This window comes from Mus caroli, chromosome 6, assembly GCF_900094665.2.
Source record: "Mus caroli chromosome 6, CAROLI_EIJ_v1.1, whole genome shotgun sequence".
NCBI lineage: Eukaryota > Metazoa > Chordata > Mammalia > Rodentia > Muridae > Mus > Mus caroli.
Window position 1 is genome coordinate 29,503,452 of NC_034575.1, and position 21,506 is coordinate 29,524,957.

The 21,506-nt window shown below is 42.5% G+C and overlaps 1 protein-coding gene and 1 long non-coding RNA gene across 8 annotated transcripts in view; one reads left to right on the top strand and one right to left on the bottom strand.

Annotated features, from left to right (window-relative positions):
• Positions 1-21,506, top strand: part of Cald1 (caldesmon 1) — a 177,756-nt gene that overhangs the window by 122,530 nt on the left and 33,720 nt on the right. For all 7 annotated transcript variants that reach the window (XM_029478318.1, XM_029478314.1, XM_029478315.1 and 4 more), the window contains one exon: positions 19,379-19,513. In XM_029478318.1, the coding sequence (XP_029334178.1) occupies positions 19,379-19,513 (135 nt within the window). The remainder of the gene's footprint in view (positions 1-19,378; positions 19,514-21,506) is intronic.
• Positions 4,611-17,349, bottom strand: LOC110296140. Its single transcript, XR_002378153.2, has 3 exons — positions 17,136-17,349; positions 9,506-9,610; positions 4,611-4,654 (listed from the first exon to the last, which is right to left on the bottom strand). It is a non-coding gene; the product is annotated as an uncharacterized LOC110296140 (long non-coding RNA).

The following is a 21,506-nucleotide window of genomic DNA, read 5'->3' on the forward strand; positions in this document are numbered from 1 at the left end:
AGAGAGACAGAGATAGAGAGGCAGAGAGACAGACATAGAGGCAAAGGCAGATCGAGAGACAGAGTGACAGAGACAGAGCAAGAGACAGAGGCAGAGAGGCAGAGACACAGAGATATCTAGGTCCATATGCTATGGCTTAGAACTAAAACAGACTAGTGTGTACAGACCTCTCAAGCCCACCCCTTACCGAAAGCAAAGACTGACTACTCACAAATGTATGTTCAACTCCCTAGCAAACCTTCAGGTCAGAGTTCTCTTAACTGCATTTCTAGGTTTCAAAAACACCCTTCCTAAGAATGCATTAAAAAAAAAATCAGGATTGTGTTTTAATTTTGGTTTGGCCTTTAAGGAAAGTTTTGTTTTCCAAAGCCATAATTGTGGCCTTCTTGAGAATGGATTGTCCTCCATACAGCGAGGATTTAAGGTTTCCAGCCACCAGCCACCCTCCCCCCTCCTTTGTGCCTATTACCCTGGCTTCATTCTTATGAGCTGCACATGTTGTTGAAGCCACTCCTGGGCCCTCAGACAGGAGTGGCCTCTGCCCTGCCTGCCCGTGTCCTAATAAGGGAATGCACATGCTCATGAGGGTGAGGTAAGGGGAGTCAGGCAGCAGATGGTATTTTTGCTGATCATGGAGGATAAGGTGTGGTTTGGCAGGTATCTCTGTTGGTTTGGCTGGCTCCTGACTTGGTTTCTTCTTTTGACAGTTTAAATGCCGTAAAGCAAACTTGAAGGCTTGTCCTTCCACAGCTCTTCGGCTGAGTTTGGACAACATCATCCTGACAGTTTATCTGTGATCCAATTTTAAAAGAAAAGAATTACATTTATACATTTTCATCGTGAAAGGAAGTCAGGGCTATGGGTTAAGTCCTCTGGGTCATCAGAATAGATGATAATGGTCAAATTTGGTTATGGAAAGAACAAGAGATCTGCTCTTTTGTACATTCAACCCATGTTTTTGGACTGTAAGAATCTATCTGTGCACTGATATTAACACCTACAACTGCCTTTACGTATTGAAGTAACTCAATTGAAAATGGAATGAAGGAAACAAGAAGCTCGCAATTACACTTACAAAGAAAAAAATGATCATCTGTGTCCCCTCTGATTGCTTGGAACTGAGAGTGGGGCTGGCTGTACCCTACTCTCAGTTCCATTTTCTGAATGACTCTGTGCTTATAGCTGCATCTGCTCTAGACCCTTCGTATGGTACTTGGAAGATATCAGTGTTTCTCAACCTGCCGGTGGACTGGAATCCCTTAGCAGCCTTTAAACGCCCTTATGCCCAGTCAGCAGCCCTGCTTGAACTAGGCTGGGTCACCACTCCCTAGAGCTGCCTCGGGTGATTCTATTGTGTATGAAGGTTGATGACCTTGGGATTCAAGTCCCTGAATTTAACGTCTATTGTGTCATCTACTTCCCTCAAGGGCCAGACTCTTCCTGACATTTTGAAACCTTTAAAGTAAATACAGTATATACCTGAAACAAGTCAGACAGGTTTTTTCTCGGGCCAATAGGTTCAAGTCCAGTTGTTTTAAACTCAACAATAGAGACTTGTAGTTGAAACCAAAATCAGCTTCTAGACACATGGGCATTGTTCAAACACTATTTTCCACACACAGAATGAGTAAAGCTTTCTGCCAAACAATTGAAAATGGCATGTTCATTTCAAAGCTGTAAGTAACAAAGTTATATTTTTCAGGTTTTCTCTATGTCCCATAATTTATATATTCCTTGAGATACAACTCAATTGATAAATGCCTGTTTGATTTTCCTCTGATAGTAAGCCAACTTCAGATGGTGAAATTGTAAAGTTGCTGTATCTAGCAAAGATGAAATGATACAAACAAGGGATATTTAAAAACTAAAGACCACTGGTCTTCAAAAGCACTAGGCTGTAATAACACAATATCAAACAGGGAAGAGTTTGTAAACTCATGAATTGATTAGTGGGGTGTGTCTCCTCCTCCTGGCATGGTATTCCATTCTCAAGGAAGACCGAGAACAAGCTGGGAATATAGATGAGACAATTACCAGCATACGTAGACAGAACAGGTTAGAGCCACAGTGACATTACCCAGCAAAAGTGTGTGGAGCGAGAGAAGAGGTTAAAAAACATTAAAGGGTACAAAGGATATTCTGAAACAAATAGTTGGCAGAGAAAGTCACAAAGAATGTGTTATGGTTTAAATGTGAAGTGCACTCCACAGTCTCATGGTTTCAATACCTCTTTCTCCAGATAATGGTCATGTCTTGGGATGTGGGGACCAGCTGGAGGAGGTGGGCTGCTGGTGGGGAAGACATTGAGAGTCAGTGCCTGGTCCTTCCTGAGTTCTCTGTCTGCATAGCTGGTGACTTATGACAAGCCCCAGCTGCTCTTGCCTTGTCACTAACTCTGCCATGACCCTCCCACCGTGATGAACTCAACCTTTTCCTCCCTTGTTTTTTTGAGAAATAATTTTTTAAATTGGTCTACTATTTTTTAAAATGTATGTGTATGTTTGCTTACCAGTGTGTGTACCACATGTGTGCAGTGCCTATGGAGGCCAGAAGAGGGCACCAGATACAGTGGGACTGAAGTTATAGGCTATTGTGTGTCATCCTATGTGGGTGCTGGAAACGGAACCCAGGATCTCTGCAAAAGCGGCGAGTTCTCCTAAGCCCTGAGCCAGTTCTCTAGACCTCATTAGTTTCTTCAAACTGTGAACCAAAGGGAATCTTTCTTCCCATAAGTGACTTCTTCCAGGATAGCTTGTCATAAGTATTTGGAAAATGTATAATACAGAAGATAGCATCAAGTGAAAGGTTCTACCTGGGATCAAATCAAATGAGTTCAGGAGGCTCCCCTTACCTGGGGCTTCATTACACTGATTTAACCTTGGTCACATTTGCTTCAAAAATATTAGATTGAAAGTTCTAGACATAGTTTATTTATTTTAAATCATGTTTATTATAGTCTATCATTAGAGTTGCATTTTGTTATTGACTATGGTGCTTCATTCTTACTGTGCCTAATTTATTAATTAAATTTCATCATAACTACATACATAGAGAGCCCCGTACTATATGTAGTATCAACCATCAATGGAATGCCTTAGGCTCCATCCCCACAGGTGAGAGGGAACAACTATATAAAGAATCGTTTTCTACACTTTGCTCCAAAGTATAGCTGTGGAGAATACAAGAGTATTACTTGTTATGGAGTTGTTGTTGGAGTTATGGCTACTAATTCCTGGGTTAAAGGACACTACATATAGTCAGTATAGTGTTCTGAGAACTTAATAGCCAGTTCTAACTATCCTTTCAATTTTTGGATTGACTGGACAAGTAGTTAAAAGGTCTGGAACTAAACAAAATCCCTGGCCCCTTAAACATGGATCTCAAAGTAAACTTGCAAAGTAGATGAAATTAAGGTAAAAACCATTGAATGAAATTAAATGTGTAACTAATTATATGATAGCCCATGATATGATGGAACTAGGCATCTTTGTGTTTCTTACAACATCCATTGAATTGCAGGCCAGTTTTGGCTAGGGCTCATTAAATGTTTCTAAAGGAGCAAAGTTGAATATGCTGCTCACTCTGAATTAGTTTTACTTTCCACTGACATCACAAAAAGCCAAAAGGACTGCCAGGCTCACACACAAACAATGAGAGAGACAGGCAGGTGGTGTGTACACGGTCACATACAAACACACAGAAAGATAAATCCTTGATCTGGACCAGAGTCCACAGTCTGAATAGAAAACAAACAAACAAACAAACACACCAGGTGACTCAGTTTACCCTAGCCTCACATTATTAACCAGGTTCAAATCAGATAAGTCTTCTGTGTACCACCAATTTTGGCTGTGGTTATTGTTGTTGCTTGCTTTGTTTGGTTTTAGACAAGGAAAACATACCTTTTCCAGTTCCTAGTTCCAAGAGGGATCTGAATAATGAGTTCTGCAGAGAAAGAAGCATAAGAATACCAAGCATATCTATGATAAATCCACTGAAACATTTGCATTCTAGACCAGTGTGCAAAATGTACCAGCCCAAGCAAGCACTGGAAAGTTTGTGGCCAGTAATTGCTTTCAACAATTAGAGGGAAGGATTTGAGAGAAATGAGGTGTCGGGTTCCCACGCTTTCGATGTTTAGAGGGGAGGGTTTTAGAGAAATGTGACAAGGTGGGGTCCCGCTCTTGTATTTGTTGCTGATGTCACCTCTGCCATCAAGCTATGAAGCTGATGCTGTTGCTCCGTTCAGGTTTAATATGGTTCTGATCTGTCATCTCATAGTCACGGTCATTTCTTCCCTCAGTGAGATCCCCACACCCGGGAACACCTTCGGTGACTCCCCAGGTGCCACCGGTCAGTGTTTCAATGCCTTTTGCTTCCCTTTCATGCTTTTGGGCATCCTTAGTCAATGAAAGTAGTGTACAGAAATCACATGGTGCCAGGGTGAGGTGGGGGTGAAACAGAACTTTACTCTGGCTCTCGAGGAACACTCCTGATGATGGATGTAGGGGGTGGGGTGCTTAGATGCAAATAAAGCAGTCCGCGATGCAGGTCTGCAACAACCTTGGTGACTTTACAGAAGGCACGGGCCGATTTTCAGGATGCATGCTGCTTCTGAGCCTCTCTCGAGGGTAGAGGGTCGGTGCATCTGGAGCTGGCAAGAGGAAAGGGAGATGTTAATGTTGCCGTAGAAGCAGGAAGGCAGGGGAAGAGAAAATGGAGTGGAAGGGCAAAGAATTAAAGCTTTTCTGGTACTTTTCTGGTCGTCCGTTCCGGCCCTGATGCCATACCCCTTTTCTAGCCATGTGTACCATCCCCAGAGGGAAGCACGGGGCTTAGAATGCGCAGCTCTCGGTGCCACGGTGCCACGTGGCCCTCTAGTCTCGGTGGAGTCAGAAGGTTTACCTGTGGCAGGCCTTACCTAGTTTAAACTAACTTTGCAAAAGAGCCCTGTGCTTTGAAGGTTTGTGCAGAAGCTGCAGGCAGAAGGGAATTTGCTGGAAATACAAGGAAGGTTGTGCTTAGGGAGCCAGTGCCCGCCTCACTGAGGGAGCACGGAGAAGGGCTTCCTGCACCGCTCGCTTGCTTCTTTCAGCAGGCTGTGTGAGGATCCAAAGGCTTTCCTAGAGTCTGTAATCTCTACTGAAACCCAATCCCCGTAGCACACAGTCCACCCACTGCAGATATACAAGCCCAAGGCTCTTAGTACAGTCGCCGACCGCACAGCCATCGACCGCCATAGTCACTGACCAACATTTTCATCTTCAGCAAAAACTCACATGGGGAAAAAATTAATTATGTGGAAAATAGACTTTCGTTTGTGATTTTGTTGTTGAAAAAAAATCTGTAAGTGTGATCTACCAAGACGATCATACCTTGTCTTCATACCTAGGCTTGAGGGGGAAATAAAAGTCTTTTAAATCTCACAAGTAGAAGTTGAAGCAATTTATTTAAAATTCGTGTGGTTTTGGAAGGAGAAATGGTGGACAGACACACATTGGGAATTAGGGGAGATTTAGTATGTTAGCTCCATGCTTCAACATACCAAGCGTTTATCTCTCCCACTTGTACATATCCGTTTTCCATAAACTTAAACACAAAACTAAGGGACTGGAGAGAGGACTCGGCCCTTAAGAGCAGTTGTTCTTGCAGGGGACCTGGCTTCAATCCCTAACCCCCTCGATGGCTCACAACCATCCTTGATTCTAGTTCCAGGGCATCTACCACCCTTTTCTGACTTCCTCAAGCACCAGACATACACATGGTGCTCACGTATAAATTCAAGCAAACACTCATATTCATATAATTTTAAAAATTAAAAAAAAAAAACCCTAAGGTGCAACTGTCATTGAAAGTTGAACGCCAGAATCAACTGAAGCTCACGCTAGCCAGGCCTTCAAATAACTGATCACAGTGTGTTAAAACTAAGATTAAGATGTAATAGAAGTTTTATGCATATTGATAAATTAGACCTTTAATAAGTTTTTTCAGTATTATTCTCTTACACTTCTTTTTGTGTTTTATAATGTTTAAGCATTTCAATAGTACTATATATGATTAATTTGTAAATAACTGAACATATATATATATAAATCAAGACAGATAACTGATGGCACCTGGCTTTTTGTTGTTATGTTTGTTTCTTTCTTTCTTTCTTTGTTTGCTAGACAAAGTCTCACTATGTAGCCCAGGCTGGCCTAGAATTTGCTACATAGCTCAGGCTCATAGATGTCTGTCTGCTTCTGCCTGAGTGCCGGGAAGAAAGTTTTGCACCACCACACCCAGCTCTGTTTAGTTTTTTATAGGAATATTAAGACCATTGTTATAAATCAATTACAAGCAAATAGCCATGCTGGATCAACACAGGATCACACGGTGTTTCCTTTCAAACCTGTGAGCTATGTAGCCTCTGCCCCTTTAACTCCCCTCTGAAACTGGAGGCTCCGATGGATCATAGACAAGATGAGAATAGTTAGTTTCTAAGAAAATAACTTACAGAAAAGATGTGTGGACGGGATTTGACCAGCAGGCCATAGTTTGGCCGTCCCTGGCCTCCGTGATGATGGGAGGCCACTGGTTAATTGGCAGAACACCTTGAGAATGTCCCCAGGGTAGGATGACACCCTGGGTGGGAACTGAACTGAAACCCTGGCTCAGCGTTCCTGCAGTGGTCAGCAGCTCTGCAGTAGTAGCACTGTCCGGCTCAGGTCCCCAGGTTACCATGCACAGATTAAATTAAGATCACCTCCCCAATTCCACCCTATTGTACCTCCTATGCCCCAAGCTTTGCACACCTTAACACACAAGTGTAGGTTTAGTGGGAAGACTGATGGTATAAGGTAGATGGAGGTAAGGCAGAGGGGATAGTGACAGAGAGAGAGAGAGAGAGAGAGAGAGAGAGAGAGAGAGAGAGAGAGAGAGAGAGAGAGAGAGAGAGAGAGAGAGAGAACAGCTATTCAGTTCACAAAGAATTGAGAGCCTAGCTTACTGCTCTTGAGAAGTCTGCCACAAACTACTGTTCTGAATGGCCCAAGGATTTGCTGAGCTCAAGGCTCTTCTTGTTGCTAAGATTTATGGAGCCCTTGATATTGGGTAGCTGGCCCTATTTCTTTTATTTCCCAGGGAAAAGCTGCAGGATGAGTTGAAACACCTGGAGTGGAGACAGAACTAGGAAATCCTCCTCCGTGTGCTGTCTGTCCTCCATGTGTGCTGTCTGTCCTCCGTATGTGCTGTCTGGCCTACATTTAGGCTGCGTTTCCATGGGGCTGGACCCGGGAAGGATCCTCTCTCAAGATCTGTAGACTTGCTGGTCTGCCCTTCCTCTTAGTGGAGCCATGCTCGGGTCTGGACCGTACGTAACCTGAGCTTCCTTCCCTGTTGCCTTTCCTGCGTCCTGAGCCCTGGCCAGACTGAAGTCTTTGCTTTTCCATGTCCACATTTCCTGACTTTACAACTTTCCATTTGTGCTCTCTGAATGAAGAAAGGGCCTCTTCCCTCCTTGCACACCCTGAATCCTAGGCCCAGCTCAACTGTCACTTTCTCCAGGAAGCCTTCTTTGATCCTTTGTTCAAGACAGTATTATCCATCCTTTATGCTTCTGCATAAGTCTCCTTTAATATTTACCACACTTGAACTTCCATTACATCCTTGCACGTTTCTTGGCTCCCCTGCCGAATCATAACTCCATGTTAAGCCACGTTCCCCCTTGGCTTCCTCCTCCAGTGGCTTAAACAGAGCAACTCCTCCACCAGTGTGTTAAAGATGCCTTTGTTCTAGTGGCTCGGTGTCAGAGCATAGGCAGTCGCAGCCAACATCCCACACCACCATCCAAAACTCCACCTTGGTATCTGCCACATTCCCTGCCTCCTCCTCAGACTCTAGGTTGTCTACATACCCTATCCTGCCCAGGGTTCATTGCTCTGCTCTCTCAACTAAACTGAACTGCCCTCCCTCAGAGTCGGGGTCCAGATGGCCAGTGGTTTGGCTAGAGAGAAGAATGTACACAGGATTAGAAACCCATATGCTGATGCTGCTGTTGCAAAGGGTCATTTGTAATCAAACTGTGTGGCAGTTTAGAAGTCTGTTGTCTGTGTTACCACAGCAGAGGTTGCTTTCGTGTCTCATCAGAAAACAGCCTAAGCCTTCCTGCTTATTCTTGGAATACAGATACACTAGTTCAGGTGAGGACTCTTCAGGATATTTTAAGTGCTACACAAGAATATCTGTAAGGCCCATGTCACCCTCTCAGAAGCTGGGTAGCTCCCTGACGCTTCAGCTGTCAACGCTGCTAATTTAATCGGTACACATAAGCCTAGATGCTTCATTTTGAACATTACCTGCTACAATGAGGATACTTTCTTCACCTTTGCTTGAAGAGCATCTTTAAGCATGCAAACAGGTGTTCTTTGGTTTGGCTTTCTACCATGTCATAAACGAGTGTCAGCTCACGCCCGCCCCGACATCATGTCTTGAGCACAGCCCATCTTTGGTAACGTTTCCTTGGACTGGACCATAACCCACCAAGAGCCGAGAAGTATTATTGACTTCCTTTCCCAACAGCGGGGAGGCTGGACCCAGAGGTGGCTGCCAAGTCCCCTGCAACGATACGTGTCCTTTCCGGTGGGCCAAGTGTCCAGGATGTGGCCCTTCATTTTCCATTTCCTGTCTCCTCTCAAGGTTTACCTTCACTTGTAAATAAACTTCTGAGATGCTAGCATGTGGAGGGGAGATGCAAGCCAGTGGATTCCAGATGAGTCTATGTGGTAGTTCTGGAGACGGGGAGTAGGAATCACCTTCATATGCTTCCGTGTTAAAATGATAATCACTTCTCTCACTGGTGATCCTAGAAATAGGGGTCCTGGTCTCGGGTACCAGTATGTTAGAATTTTCTGGTTCCCAGGAGGAGCCGAGGGGGCACGTGAATAGAGGTGGAAGGCTGTGCCATCCAAATGGAGAGGCCGACTGAGAAGGAGGAAATGAATAGTAAATCTTTTTCCAATTAAAACTAAGAGTGGAAGCAGAAAAGCTCTGGAGGGCACTTTTCAGGGAGGGAAAGGTCATAAAAGATCTGTTATGAAAATCCATTATCCATAAATTCCCCCACATTAAGCACCGCCTGTCTGTCTGGGAAGGATGCTGACACAGGCTCTGTAAGGACAAGCAGCCTCTGCCTGCTGTGCACCATTTCCCCCGCGTCTGCAGTACCACTTTCCTCTGCAGAGATTCCCTTTAATTACTCACAGGCTTTGAATCTCCATGTAAGGACATTTTCTTTCCCCCAATTCCACTGTTTCTTTCGTCAAATGTTTACCCATGTGATAACGGTAACGTAATTGAGAGCAAAACCATATGAAATTATGAGCCCACGTACTGCATCTCGCAAATTCTTCATGTTTGGGATCACCGGAGTGTTTAGATCTCTCTAAAGCTCCTCTAAGATGAGTTCATGTCCTTTACACAAGAAGATGGAAATGTGTGTTTGAAAAGAATGGGATTTTGGATACACCTGTAGTCAGATGTGACTGCGACTGCGGCTCATGGGACTGTGCGACTCTCCTGACACCCTTCTTTTAGCAGGTGTTAGTCAGCAGTATAGCATGACCAGTCTTTTCTGCAAGAGACAGAAATGACAAATATAGTGTTATTGCCAGATGAAAGCACCTGGGTTTCAGTTATTTTCTCATGTCTGCCTTTTAAAACTTGTCTATACTTAGTCTTTTTTGCCCATGCACCATATACATTAGAGCAAGATGTCCTTTGATAGGTATGGTAGCCAGAGATCATCTCCAGTCTGATTTTACCACTCCCCTGGGTTTTTGAGTTTTAAAAGTCAAAGGACATTATGATTCATGTTTTCATATTTCACATGTTCATAGCTATGAGGTTTGTATTCATTATTCATGATGAATATTAGAGAATCCTAGGTTGTGATACAAGACCAGCTAATACTTGTGAAAACACAGGTAGTTGGTTTATCTGTGTTGGCTACAGTCATTTTGATTGAGTGTTCAAGTAACGGTGAGTTTGGCTAATTTTCTTTTGATTAACGTATCCACTTCTCATTTCCCTTCTCCTTGTAATTCACTACACCTAAAGTCTAGCTCAGGCACCAACTAAACACTTTCCAGCACCAACCCTCTCTTCCTAGAACTACCTTTCGTTCCTTTTGTTTTTTAGAGAATGCTTAACCTATCATATGCAAGGCCGTAGGTTTAACTCCCATTACCACCACCACCTCATCACCATCACCATCACCATTACCATTGCCACCACCACCAGCAGCAGCATTACCACCATCACCATCATCACCACTATTGCCACTACCACCACCATCACCGCCACCACCACGACCAAGGAAAGAAACAAAGAAAGTGAGGAAGGGAGGAAGGATGAAAAGGAAAGAAGGCAAAAATTATATCTATAGTACATTTTATAAAACACTACACTCCAGAGCAGGCCCCACATTCAGGAGTAGTTGGCCAAAACAAAATGAACTCCATTTGTGATTGTGTGTGTGTGTGTGTGTGTGTGTGTACATGCACGCTCATCAAGGATACCTGCAGAGGCCAGAGGTGATGGATCCCCCTGGTGTTCCAGGGTATTGCAAGCCACCTAAATTGGGTGCTAGGAACAGAATTTAGGTTCTCTATAAGAGCGGTACATATTCTTTACCACTGAGCCATCTCTCCATCCCTCATGCTGATCTTTTGTAAACTCTGTAAATTAAAAAATGAAGGTTTGTGCCTGAACAAGTTTATTGTTTGGATATGGTGGGGGAGATGGATAGGGAGATGGAACAAATTCAATCGTGTCTGGGAGAAAATGAATACATTTCAGTTTATCTCAGGAAATTGTTATGGAATAACCCTTCCAAATCTGAATTTAATGATACGCATTCTTTCTTTTCAAAAGAAATGTGAGAAAAATAACAGCTTCATAAGAATATAAGACCGGATGGGGGTGAGGACATCCATGTGGAGACAAAGGGGTGGTATGGGATGTGGAACAGTCGGAGGGTGGATGGGGGATGGCAGATAAAATATGGAGTATAAAAAAATTAATTAAAAAAGAGAAAAGAATATAAAGCCAGGTTTTATTCATTTTTATTTTCCACTGAATATCATAAGCTGTTTATGAATTTAAAAAATTAAAGAAAGTGACACCAGTCGAATAAGATGGTAGTCGCTTAACCCATCTCAGCACAAGTCTCCAGAAGGGTTGGAAGGCATTCTCAGGTCACAGCCATCTTTATAAAGGTTTGGAAGGCATTCTCAGATCTTTATAAACTACAGGGACTCCTTCCTATAAAGACTAAGGTATAATGTTGTGTGAAGATCACCAATCCAGGATTGCATATGTTCTTATTATATGAAGCTTCTAACAAGAAAAACTTTTCAAGTGTATTACTTGGGAATACTCACCATGGGGCTAAAACCACAAAACAAAAGCAAGAGGGGAATAGAAACACTGCACAATTCAGGCAGGGGTGATTGGAAGCTGTTTAAAAAACAAAGGAATGAATGGTCGTTAGCTTGAGTTGATAGGTGTATGCCCATCACACTGTCTGTTTAAGCATTACTGTTTAAAGTTACACTCTATTCATTGGCAGGCACAGCACAATGTGTGATAAAAGTTTTTTAATATAAAAAACCAACTTCAATCTTTTAGGATCTTTCATTTTAAAATTTCTTGTGATAGTAATGCATTGATTCACAATTGAATTGTAAAAATCCGCGTGTTGTGGGAGAGGACTGTTTTAGAAGGTTCTCAGATCTAGCATCCTAGATCCCTTACAACCAGACCTAATCTGTTGGTCAGTTCACACAGGATGCTGCTGTACTGGTGCTAAGAACCAGCCTTCTATGGTGTATGTAGATGTAGGAAGGTCTTATTTTTTTTCCCACTGTCTGTTGCTCTGTAGCTCATATTCCCCATCATGGTTACAGAAATTTACATGTGGTGTTTGGCAAAATTGTGTGACTTTGAGATGCCATCATTGTATAAAGTAAATAAATGATGGGCAGGTGGTGACAACTTATGGGGACTCATTAAGAACATGAACACAAAAGTTTGCAAATATTATGGAGACCCAAATATATGGTTGGGATACGGTTTGTGTACTCTAATAGGTTCAAAGGACATGGGGAGAAAAGGGGAGAGATGGGCGAATTGAGCTGCACTTCCTTTCTGAGCAATTGTCTTCAAAGTGACCTATTTTCTCGTGTGCCTTGACACCAGTAAATATGGCTCAATAGTGGTCTGATAGGTCAGGGAACCCTATAATGAATATACACATTATTTTTCAAGCCCCCCAAAATTCTTTTCAGAGTCTTTCTTTCAGTCTCTCCTTTTATTAATCTCTCTCACACACACACTGACTTGCCCATATTCTGACTGCAAATATTTTTATTTTCCTGGGTTTTATTTTCCTACATTGTAGCTTTTAATTCCCTTCCTCTCCAGGATTCCAAGGGAAAACTTCAGAATTTGTCTTTATATGCATTCAATGAAACCAAGATATTTTGCCAACACCACATGTAAACACAATTATATTTAAGAGCTTGGAATGTTTCAGCAAACTCCTAAGTTCCAAAGGAGCATTAAGTCTACTGAGCACAGAGGACTCTTTTCAGGGCTCAGGGCTTTTACTCTTGATCGCAGCGTGGCCTCAGATTCACTGAGGGCAAGTGAGCAGCGCACAGTGCTCATGGGATGTGCATTGAGAAGCTGCTCACAGATCATGTCCTGAAAGAAAACCCCTGGAGCTTGGGCACTGGATGTGCCTAAGTCGTGTTGCCTCCAAATAGTCGATCGATGAGCATATTCTTAACCCATAGAAACTTCTAACTCTGTAAGTCAGACCCTGTTGTAAGAACCTCATTAAGATAATGACATTTGCAGAAACTATAATGAATAATAGTAACCTGCATGGGAAGTGTGCAGCTGTGGGAAGCTGGGAACATCTTTCAGGCTCGGCATCTCACTGACAAACCTGAAATCACTTTTCTCAAGTGACTCACAGGAAGGTGGAGGCCCCGTGAGGTTCAGAACTATCAGAGCTGACCTTGAGGTCCAACCAACTCTCCTCAGGCCTGTAGAGTCACTGTGAATTCACAACGGTGGATCGTGACAGATGAGGAACTTGCTTGGTCTGTTGGCATTCCGGGTGCATTCTTTGTAAGATGTGGGAGCATGGCAGGGACCATTAAGGAAAACAGACTACATATTTCAGTCTGAGTGAGGTGTTCATAACTGGCCTCATTAGAATACCGTGAGCCTCTCATTTTCTGAGGCTTTTCTTGTTAACCTGTGGATTTTAATGCCCTTAAACAGAGAACTAAATCGCTCCCTGCCTTCAATAAGAGTAGTTCCTACTTTTTCTTTTTTTTTAAAAAAAAAGTTCTTACAATATATTTTTCCTCATCAACTCCCAGATCTTCCTCACCTCCCTACCCACCCAACAGCACATTCTTTCTCTTTAAAAAAAAAAAAAAAAGGAAAAGGAAAACAAAAACTGAAAACCAAAACAGATTTTAAAAAATCAATAAGGCCAAATACACACACACACACACACACACACACTGACAAATGGAGTTCATTTTGTTTTGGCCAACTACTCCTGAATGTGGGGCCTGCTCTGGAGTGTAGTGTTTTATAAAATGTACTATAGATATAATTTTTGCCTTCTTTCCTTTTCATCCTTCCTCCCTTCCTCACTTTCTTTGTTTCTTTCCTTGGTCGTGGTGGTGGCGGTGATGGTGGTGGTGGTGGCAATAGTGGTGATGATGGTGATGGTGGTGACGATGATGGTGATGGTGGTAATGCTGCTGGTGGTGGCAATGGTGGTGGCATTGGTGATGGTGGTGGTGATGAGGTGGTGGAGGAGCTGATGATGGTGGTAATGAGAGTTAAACCTACAGCCTTGCATATGATAGGTTAAGCATTCTACCACTGAGCTACATGCTTAGCCCTGTTCAGTCTCTAATTTGTGACAGCATCTGAATTAGTTGTTGGACTAGCTTTGACTGTATAATCCTACTTCAGCATCCCAAGTGCCGAGAGTACAAGCATGCACCACTATGCCTGGAACATCCTGTAGACAATGAGTTAAGAATTTCTCTAGTGTTGTATAGAAGTCGTGAGCAGTAGTCAGTGGAAGGAGGGGGACACAGAAGCAAAACAACAACGACTTCATTTCTGAAGCACCTCTGTGGCTCCCTTCTTTCATCTGGTGCACAGTTCGCTCTTGACAGACTGACAGACAGAAACGGAAACCTCCGTGATTTCCTTGTTTGTTATGTTTGAATGCTTATATGTATATAAACTTCTCCATCTCAAAGAACCAGAATTTGACTTGGTCCTATATGGAGGCAGCAGAGGTCTAGTATTACAAGACTTACGTTAGTTTTCTTGAAACAGCCAGGACATTAGGAAAGAGTCTGGTAGGTAGATTTGAATTTTCTTATCAAGCCACACCAGGGCCTTTGAGCAAAGGTTCTGAGAATGGAAGAGACACTAGCTCTTTACGCTAGCATGTCATTGTTACAGACTCGGCGGGGGTGGGGGGGGGTGTTTGCACTCCTTTATAAGTATTGTTTGTGAGTACATGGTAGATTCTCTCTCTTTGTCTGAAATATTTGCTGAGTCATTTTGCTCTTAGTAACCCTGGCCTTTCACTGGAAAGGTGGATCACGTCTCCAGATGTTTGTGACAAGAGATGAGCAAAAGCAGGATGCTAAGAAACAAAGCCTAACACTCCATCATCAACCCTCCCAGAGCCGGCCCAGCTCAGGGGCTCAGGGACCTACAATTGTTTTATTTAATAAAGAGTTGTTTAGTAGACTTGGAGATTACCTTTTTAAAAAAATCACAATGAAATACATTTGATTAAAACTTTATGAAATATAGCTGGGTCCTTCCCAGTTGGCTCAGAGGACCACAGAATCCCATATGGCTCCTGAGTGGTCTGGGAAAGGTGGGTTTTTTGTGTGCTGTGGGCGCAAGTGGCTTGGTTAATACTGGAATCTGCTGAAATTTGATGGAAGTTAAGATGGTTTGTTATACATCTCTAACCATCTGGTTAGATAGGAATTTTGTTAGTCAGCGTTTCAAACAAGGTTATGGCAGGTGTGGGGAAGTCAGAGATGCTAGCATTGTCTTTAACGTAGACTACAGCTACTGCTATAGCAGATATAGTAAGGATCCTACAACCGTGTCTGTCTTATTGGACACATTCTGTGTGGTGTTGAAGTGAGTATGCCCACGTCTCATTAGAGTTGTGTGACCTTTCTGAGGCCAGTTTATCAGAGCATCAGTGGCCTCCAAAGAGAGCATCCTCAACTTCGTAAACAGAACTTCTAACTTCTGAGACGTTTTGAAGTCCTTGCACCACTGCTTATAGGGACATAAAGTTGGGAAAACATATTTAATATTTTCAGCAGGAGAAATGCTAGATTGTAATATATCTGCATAATTACCATCTGGTGTACGTAGATATAAAATACTGTTTCCATTGACGCAGTTTGTTGGTGTGTTAAAATATATCCATGAAGAAATTTAATTAAAGGAACTATTTGTGAAACAATACATATAACATTACCCCACTTTATTAAAAATTAAAACATACTTAGGAACATACATCAAACTTGCGTCGTGTCAGAGTTAGTTGGAATAATTCTAAGCAGCTAATTTGCCTTTGTCTTTACACATTAGGTAATTGTCTAGTTTTAAAACATATCAAGAGCCCATTACTTTCAGAATCAGAACAGCAAACCACCGAGATTTTTTAGTATGAAAAACAATTCCTAGCTGGGCATAGTGGCTCATACTTTTAATCCCAGCACTTAGAAGGCAGAGAGTTTGAGGCCAGCCTGGTCTTCAGAGTGAGTTCCAGGATAGCCAGAGCTACATAGTAAGACCCCGTCTCAAAAACAAAACAAACCCAAACAAAGAAAAATGAAAAAAGAAAGAACAGAAAAATAAATCTGTGGTGGATGTACAAAGGGTTCACTGCTGTTTTTAGAAGCCAGGAGTCTCCAAGTTGAAAAGTTTGTCATTCACGTGGTTTAACTTATAAAGCCAACTGATATGTTCTCTTTTGGTTTCGTGTGTGTGTGTGTGTGTGTGTTTCTGTGTTTTTGTATGTATGTATGTATGTATGTATGTATGTATGTATGTGAGGTGTGTATAGTGTGGTTCTGAGTGTGTTCATGTGTGTATGTGTGGGGTGTGTAGGTGTGTGCTTCTGAGTGTGCTCATGTGTGTATTATGTGGTGTGTGTGTGTGTGTGTGTGTGTGTGTGTGTGTGGTACAGTTCTGAGTGTGCTCATGTATGTGTGTCTATGGTATGTGTGTGGTTCTGCGTGTGTTCATGTGTATACAGGAAGTGCACATGTATGAGGAGACCAAGGTTTTGATGGTCAGCATAGTCTCAATTACTCTCCACCTTGGAAACTGAGGCAGGGTCTCTCAGTTGAACTTGGAGCTCACTGATTCAGCTAGCCTAGTAAGCTTGGTCTGAGTGTTCCCGTGTCTCTGCCTCCTGCGCAGTGGGGTTAAAGGCCCACCACATCCATGCAGCCTTTCCATGGTGCTGAGGACTGTAACACCAATGTTCACGCTTGTGTGGCAAATGATTTACCAAATGTACCTGATACGCTCTTCCTCCAGAGTCCGCGCCATTAGGATTGGAAATAGCATGACACCAGGATGGTGCCTTTGTTGTTGTTTTAACTTAGTCAACAGCTTTAATTCCTTATTTTATTAGTAACAGTAAAAGACCATTCCCGAGCAACCTCTAGCATCTCTATCCTAGAAGAGGGGTTATGAGCAGCTAGTGGTTTGCCCTTAGATTTTAAGTTACAGGAAGCAAGAAGAATGAGAAGAGACATTAGAGAAGAGGCATTGCTCAGGTTCCAGTGAAAAATCCAAGAGGAAGGAAGGCTGGCTGACGCAGCCATAGTAGCAAAGCTAGTTTATCTCCCAGCTAAACGCAGTCAACAACCCATGAGACTCACAGAGGAGGCAGGAAGAGGAAGATGGTGACACCTCAAATATACTGGGAAACACTGGCTAAACTCTGACTGCTTTACAAGAGGGAGAGTTTTGCTTTTAGAATGAGGGTACCCCACACATACCTTTCATGTCTCTTGCTTGTTTTAGAAGAAGAAGGCTGCAAAACAGACGTGTTTTCATGGCCAATCTTGAGACGGAGAGACCAAATAAAGAAATTCCTGTTTGATTAGCTTGTGAAGCAGTTTTTAAGGACTTGTTCTCTCTGCTGTGGTTAGAGCGGTCTACTGAGAAATAAGCCAAAGAAATATTAGGCCAAGAATCCAAAATTTGAAGCCAAACCACTGGGAAGGGCTCTCTCCTGCTGATGACACCATAATTGAATTAGGAGGGAACATTTGTATAGTGTCATGTTGTCATCTCACACTCAACACGTTTAGAATTGAACTCATCTTTCCTTACGAGGCTGCTCCTTAGCTGAACTTATCTAACAGTGAACAAGATGATGGTGCCCATTACTGTGTTCAAGTGTAACACAGCCAGAATTTCTTTGTGATTGCCACAAACCTAGGGCCAAAGGAACTTATGACAGGATGATCAAAGGGTCAGATAGTCCTTATGAAAACCAAGGTTTCTAGCTATTAATCTAGGCATACGTTAATTCTACCGTGCTACTCTTCCTGTCATATTTATGGAAATTTCCACTCAGTTTAGTAGAATGTGTAATAATATATAGATAAAACACACATGCACACATAGAGTGACACTCCATTTATATTGACATTTGACACACTAGCAGATTTTAGTAAGCATAAAGTCAGAATTTCTGAAGTAACAGAAAGAAAATGAACCAACCTTTAGAAAAGTATTACTGAATAACTCAATAATATTCAATAGTACAATTCAATACTATAGTTCAATAGTGTTCAATAGTATTATTGAAGAAAAAGCTGACACAGATAAAGGTACTGGATCTAAGCCTATGTGAGCCTAGTTTGTAAATCTAACATGAACAAGCTACCATTACTCACATGTGATGAACTGTATGCCTATGGTTCTGATATTTTGTTTTCTTTAATTTGAAAATTGTCTTGTAGTTGCATACATTTTAAAAGTTTGTGTCCACGTAGGCACATCTCTTGCTTTGGGTTGGGGAGATTGCTCAGTGGTTAAAGCCCCTACCATATAAGGAGGAGGACTGGGGTTCGAATCTTACATAAATGTAAGTGGGCATGGTGCCCACTTGTAATTCCAGTCTGAAGCAAGATAGCTAGGTGGCTATATAAGGGAATTTCAGGTTTAACTAAGAGACCCTGCTTCAATGAATCAGGGGAAAAACCTTCAAGGAAGACTCCTAACATTAGCCTCAGGGCCTCCATAGGCATGTGCACACATTCACATGCAAACACACATACACATGCAAGTGTATATACACACACACACACACACAGAGCACAGCACAGCATATGAGTATCAAGCTACTTATACACGTTTTAGTGAGAAATATGGAACCTTTGATTTGGCTGACATTCTCTCACATTGCACATACATTGAATCACCTACCAGTGGTCAATTATACATACACACACACACACACACATACACACACACACACACCACACCACTATCATAAAGTAACTGAAGGGAAAAACAAAATCTGACCAAAGAAGACATCTATCTTATCTTCATTTATGTTGGACTCAAACCCCAGTCCTCCTCCTTATATGGTAGGGGCTTTAACCACTGAGCAATCTCCCCCACCCAAAGCAAGAGATGTCCCTAAATGGACACAAACTTTTAAATGTATGCAACTACAAGACAATTTTCAAATTAAATAAAACAAAATATTGTCTTCACTTTTACTGAACAACTTTGGCTTATTAGCACCAAAGTCTTGGTTTAGTAGTGTGACTTGATTCTCTCTGGTCTTTGTGTCAGAGCTGGCTCTAGTTCAAACAATGTATCAAATTCATTTTTATAGATATTTTGATTATTTTGGGCTCAATACTTGATGTTTCCCCATATAAATCTTGCATGTGATAATCAACTCAGTACAAAAATGCAAATATGTTAACCCAGTCTCCAAAGGCATAACCCAGTCTCCAAAGGCATACTGCTTTGGTGTAGCTGTTCGGGTTTATTTGATCAATGTAAAATTTCCTCTGGGTCATTAGATGATGCTTTTCAAATTAAAAAAAAAAAGTTTGAAAACGAATTGGTTGGGTGTCCAAACTTGAGACAGTGAACCAACCATCCCTTTAGAAAGAACTCTGATCCATCAGTAGTCATCCCAGGCTGTTTGGCCAGGACACTGATGATGCCACTTGTCGGCTGTCATGCTCAGGTGTCTGTCTTTATATTGTTGCAGAATTGCCTATCAGAGAAATGATGATGACGAAGAAGAGGCCGCTAGGGAACGGCGCCGCCGGGCCCGGCAGGAAAGGCTGCGGCAGAAGCAAGAGGAAGAATCCTTGGGACAGGTGACAGACCATGTCCAGAACAGGTACTGTCCTCCTCTCATGGAGGCATCTCTGGGTTGTATCCTCGTCTGCCCCAGTGAATGGAGTTTACCATTGCATTCTCAGACCAACGCAACCATTAATGGTTGCTTTCGGTTTTGCTGAGATGGTTTCTGACTGCATATCCCAAGCTACATGTAGTTTTGGTTTATTTCTTTTATTTTCTGTATATTAAGAGGAGGCTGTTAATAGCTCTGTTAACTTGGTCAATTTTAAACAAAAACAAAAGCAAACAAAAAAAACCTTCAAGCTAAGGGTCGTGGCCTCTTCAGCTAATTTCCTAGTGTGGTCTTGCAAACGCTGAAGCATTAGACAAGTTTCATAAGAAATATAATATTTAGGTAGTCGATAGAAACCTTGGCCATTGGTAATTAGTCCCTAACTGGGGAGGAAGTGTAGCTAAGAGGAGTGGGGGAGGGCCAGCTATGATCACTGGGTTTCACTCATTCACTGGCTTTGAATCCCAACTTGGCAAACTGTTTTACTTTACTTTAAAAAAGTACAGCCATGGGCTGGCGAGATGGTGCAGGGGGTAAGAGCACTGACTGCTCTCCCGAAGGTCCTGAGTTCAAATCTCAGCAACTACATGGTAGCTTACAGCCATCCATAATGAGATCTGATGCCCTCTTCTGGTGTGTCTGAAGACAGCTACAGTGTAGTTATTTACAATAATAAATAAATCTTTGGGCCAGAGCAAGTAGGGACTGAGCGAGCAGAGTTGACCAAGCAGAGCAAGCAAAGGTTCTAAATACAATTTCCAACAAATCACATGAAGGCTCACAACCATCTGTACAGCTACAGTATACTCATACACATTAGAGAGAGAGAGAGAGACAGAGAGAGAGACAGAGAGAGAGACACACAGAGAGAGAGAGAGAGAGGGAGAGGGAGAGGGAGAGGGAGGAAGAAAGGAAGGAAGGAAGGAAGGAAGGAAGGAAGGAAGGAAGGAAGGAAGGAAGGAAGGAAGGAATAGAGGAAGTACAGTCACAGTTCCCTTTGAAGAACACTACTCAACCGCAGAGAGATAAGAGTGCGCATAAGCCGCTCAATGCCTTGCACACAGTAAGCACACTAAGCAGACTCCACAGTGTGCTCCAGGCAGAGTCTTCCAGGAAGGGGGCAGCACAGCCATCTGTTGCCTTTTTCTGCTCTCGAGCTAAAGAGAGGAGTCAAAAAATAATACTTTTTAAAGAGACGTTTTTGAGGCCTTTCCTGAATCTAGCTGTTAGTGAGTGTTCCACAATGGTTTTCAAAGTTACAACTGATCGATAGTGTTCTGCTTCTGAGAATCATGCTTCTGGACTCGGATAACAGTGCTATGCGAGCCCATGAGGCCCTGGGTTTGAGCCTCGGCTCAATAACCAAGTCAGCAGCACACACAAAGGTCCTGTTTCTACTTACACATCCTTTCTGCTTTAATTTTATTAGTAGCCATTTGATGAGATTACCTACGTTTAAAAATTCTTTTGCCAAGCATGATAGCACATGCTTGTTAATCCTAGCATTTCAGAGGTTGAAGCAGGAGGACCAGGAGTTTGTGGTTAACCTTGGCTTTTTGGTGAGGGCAAGGTTACCCGGGGCTACACAAGACCCTGTATCAAAAGAACTAAAACAAACAAACAAAAAAGTGGCTTTTAAGGAAAATATATTCGGGTCTGAGCACTTGGTTTCTTGCTGGCATATTAATTACCTACAGGTATAAAGTCTTCTTGGGGTTAAACAGCTTTAACTGGCACTTAATAGCTACTGGTGACTGTTAACCATGATCTATAAAAGACAACAGAGAAAGGCTCAGTGGAGTCTGTGGATTTCTTAACAGTATTCTTGTCTGGCGAGCGCTTCGGAATTTGCAGTACCTTTTTAAAGTGCTAGAACTCAGTTGGTCCAAGCGTCCTGTGCACAGACCTTTGCCATTGACCTCCCAGTTCCCCATATTCCTGTGGCCATGCAATCCACATGCGGCTAATTCACAGCGAC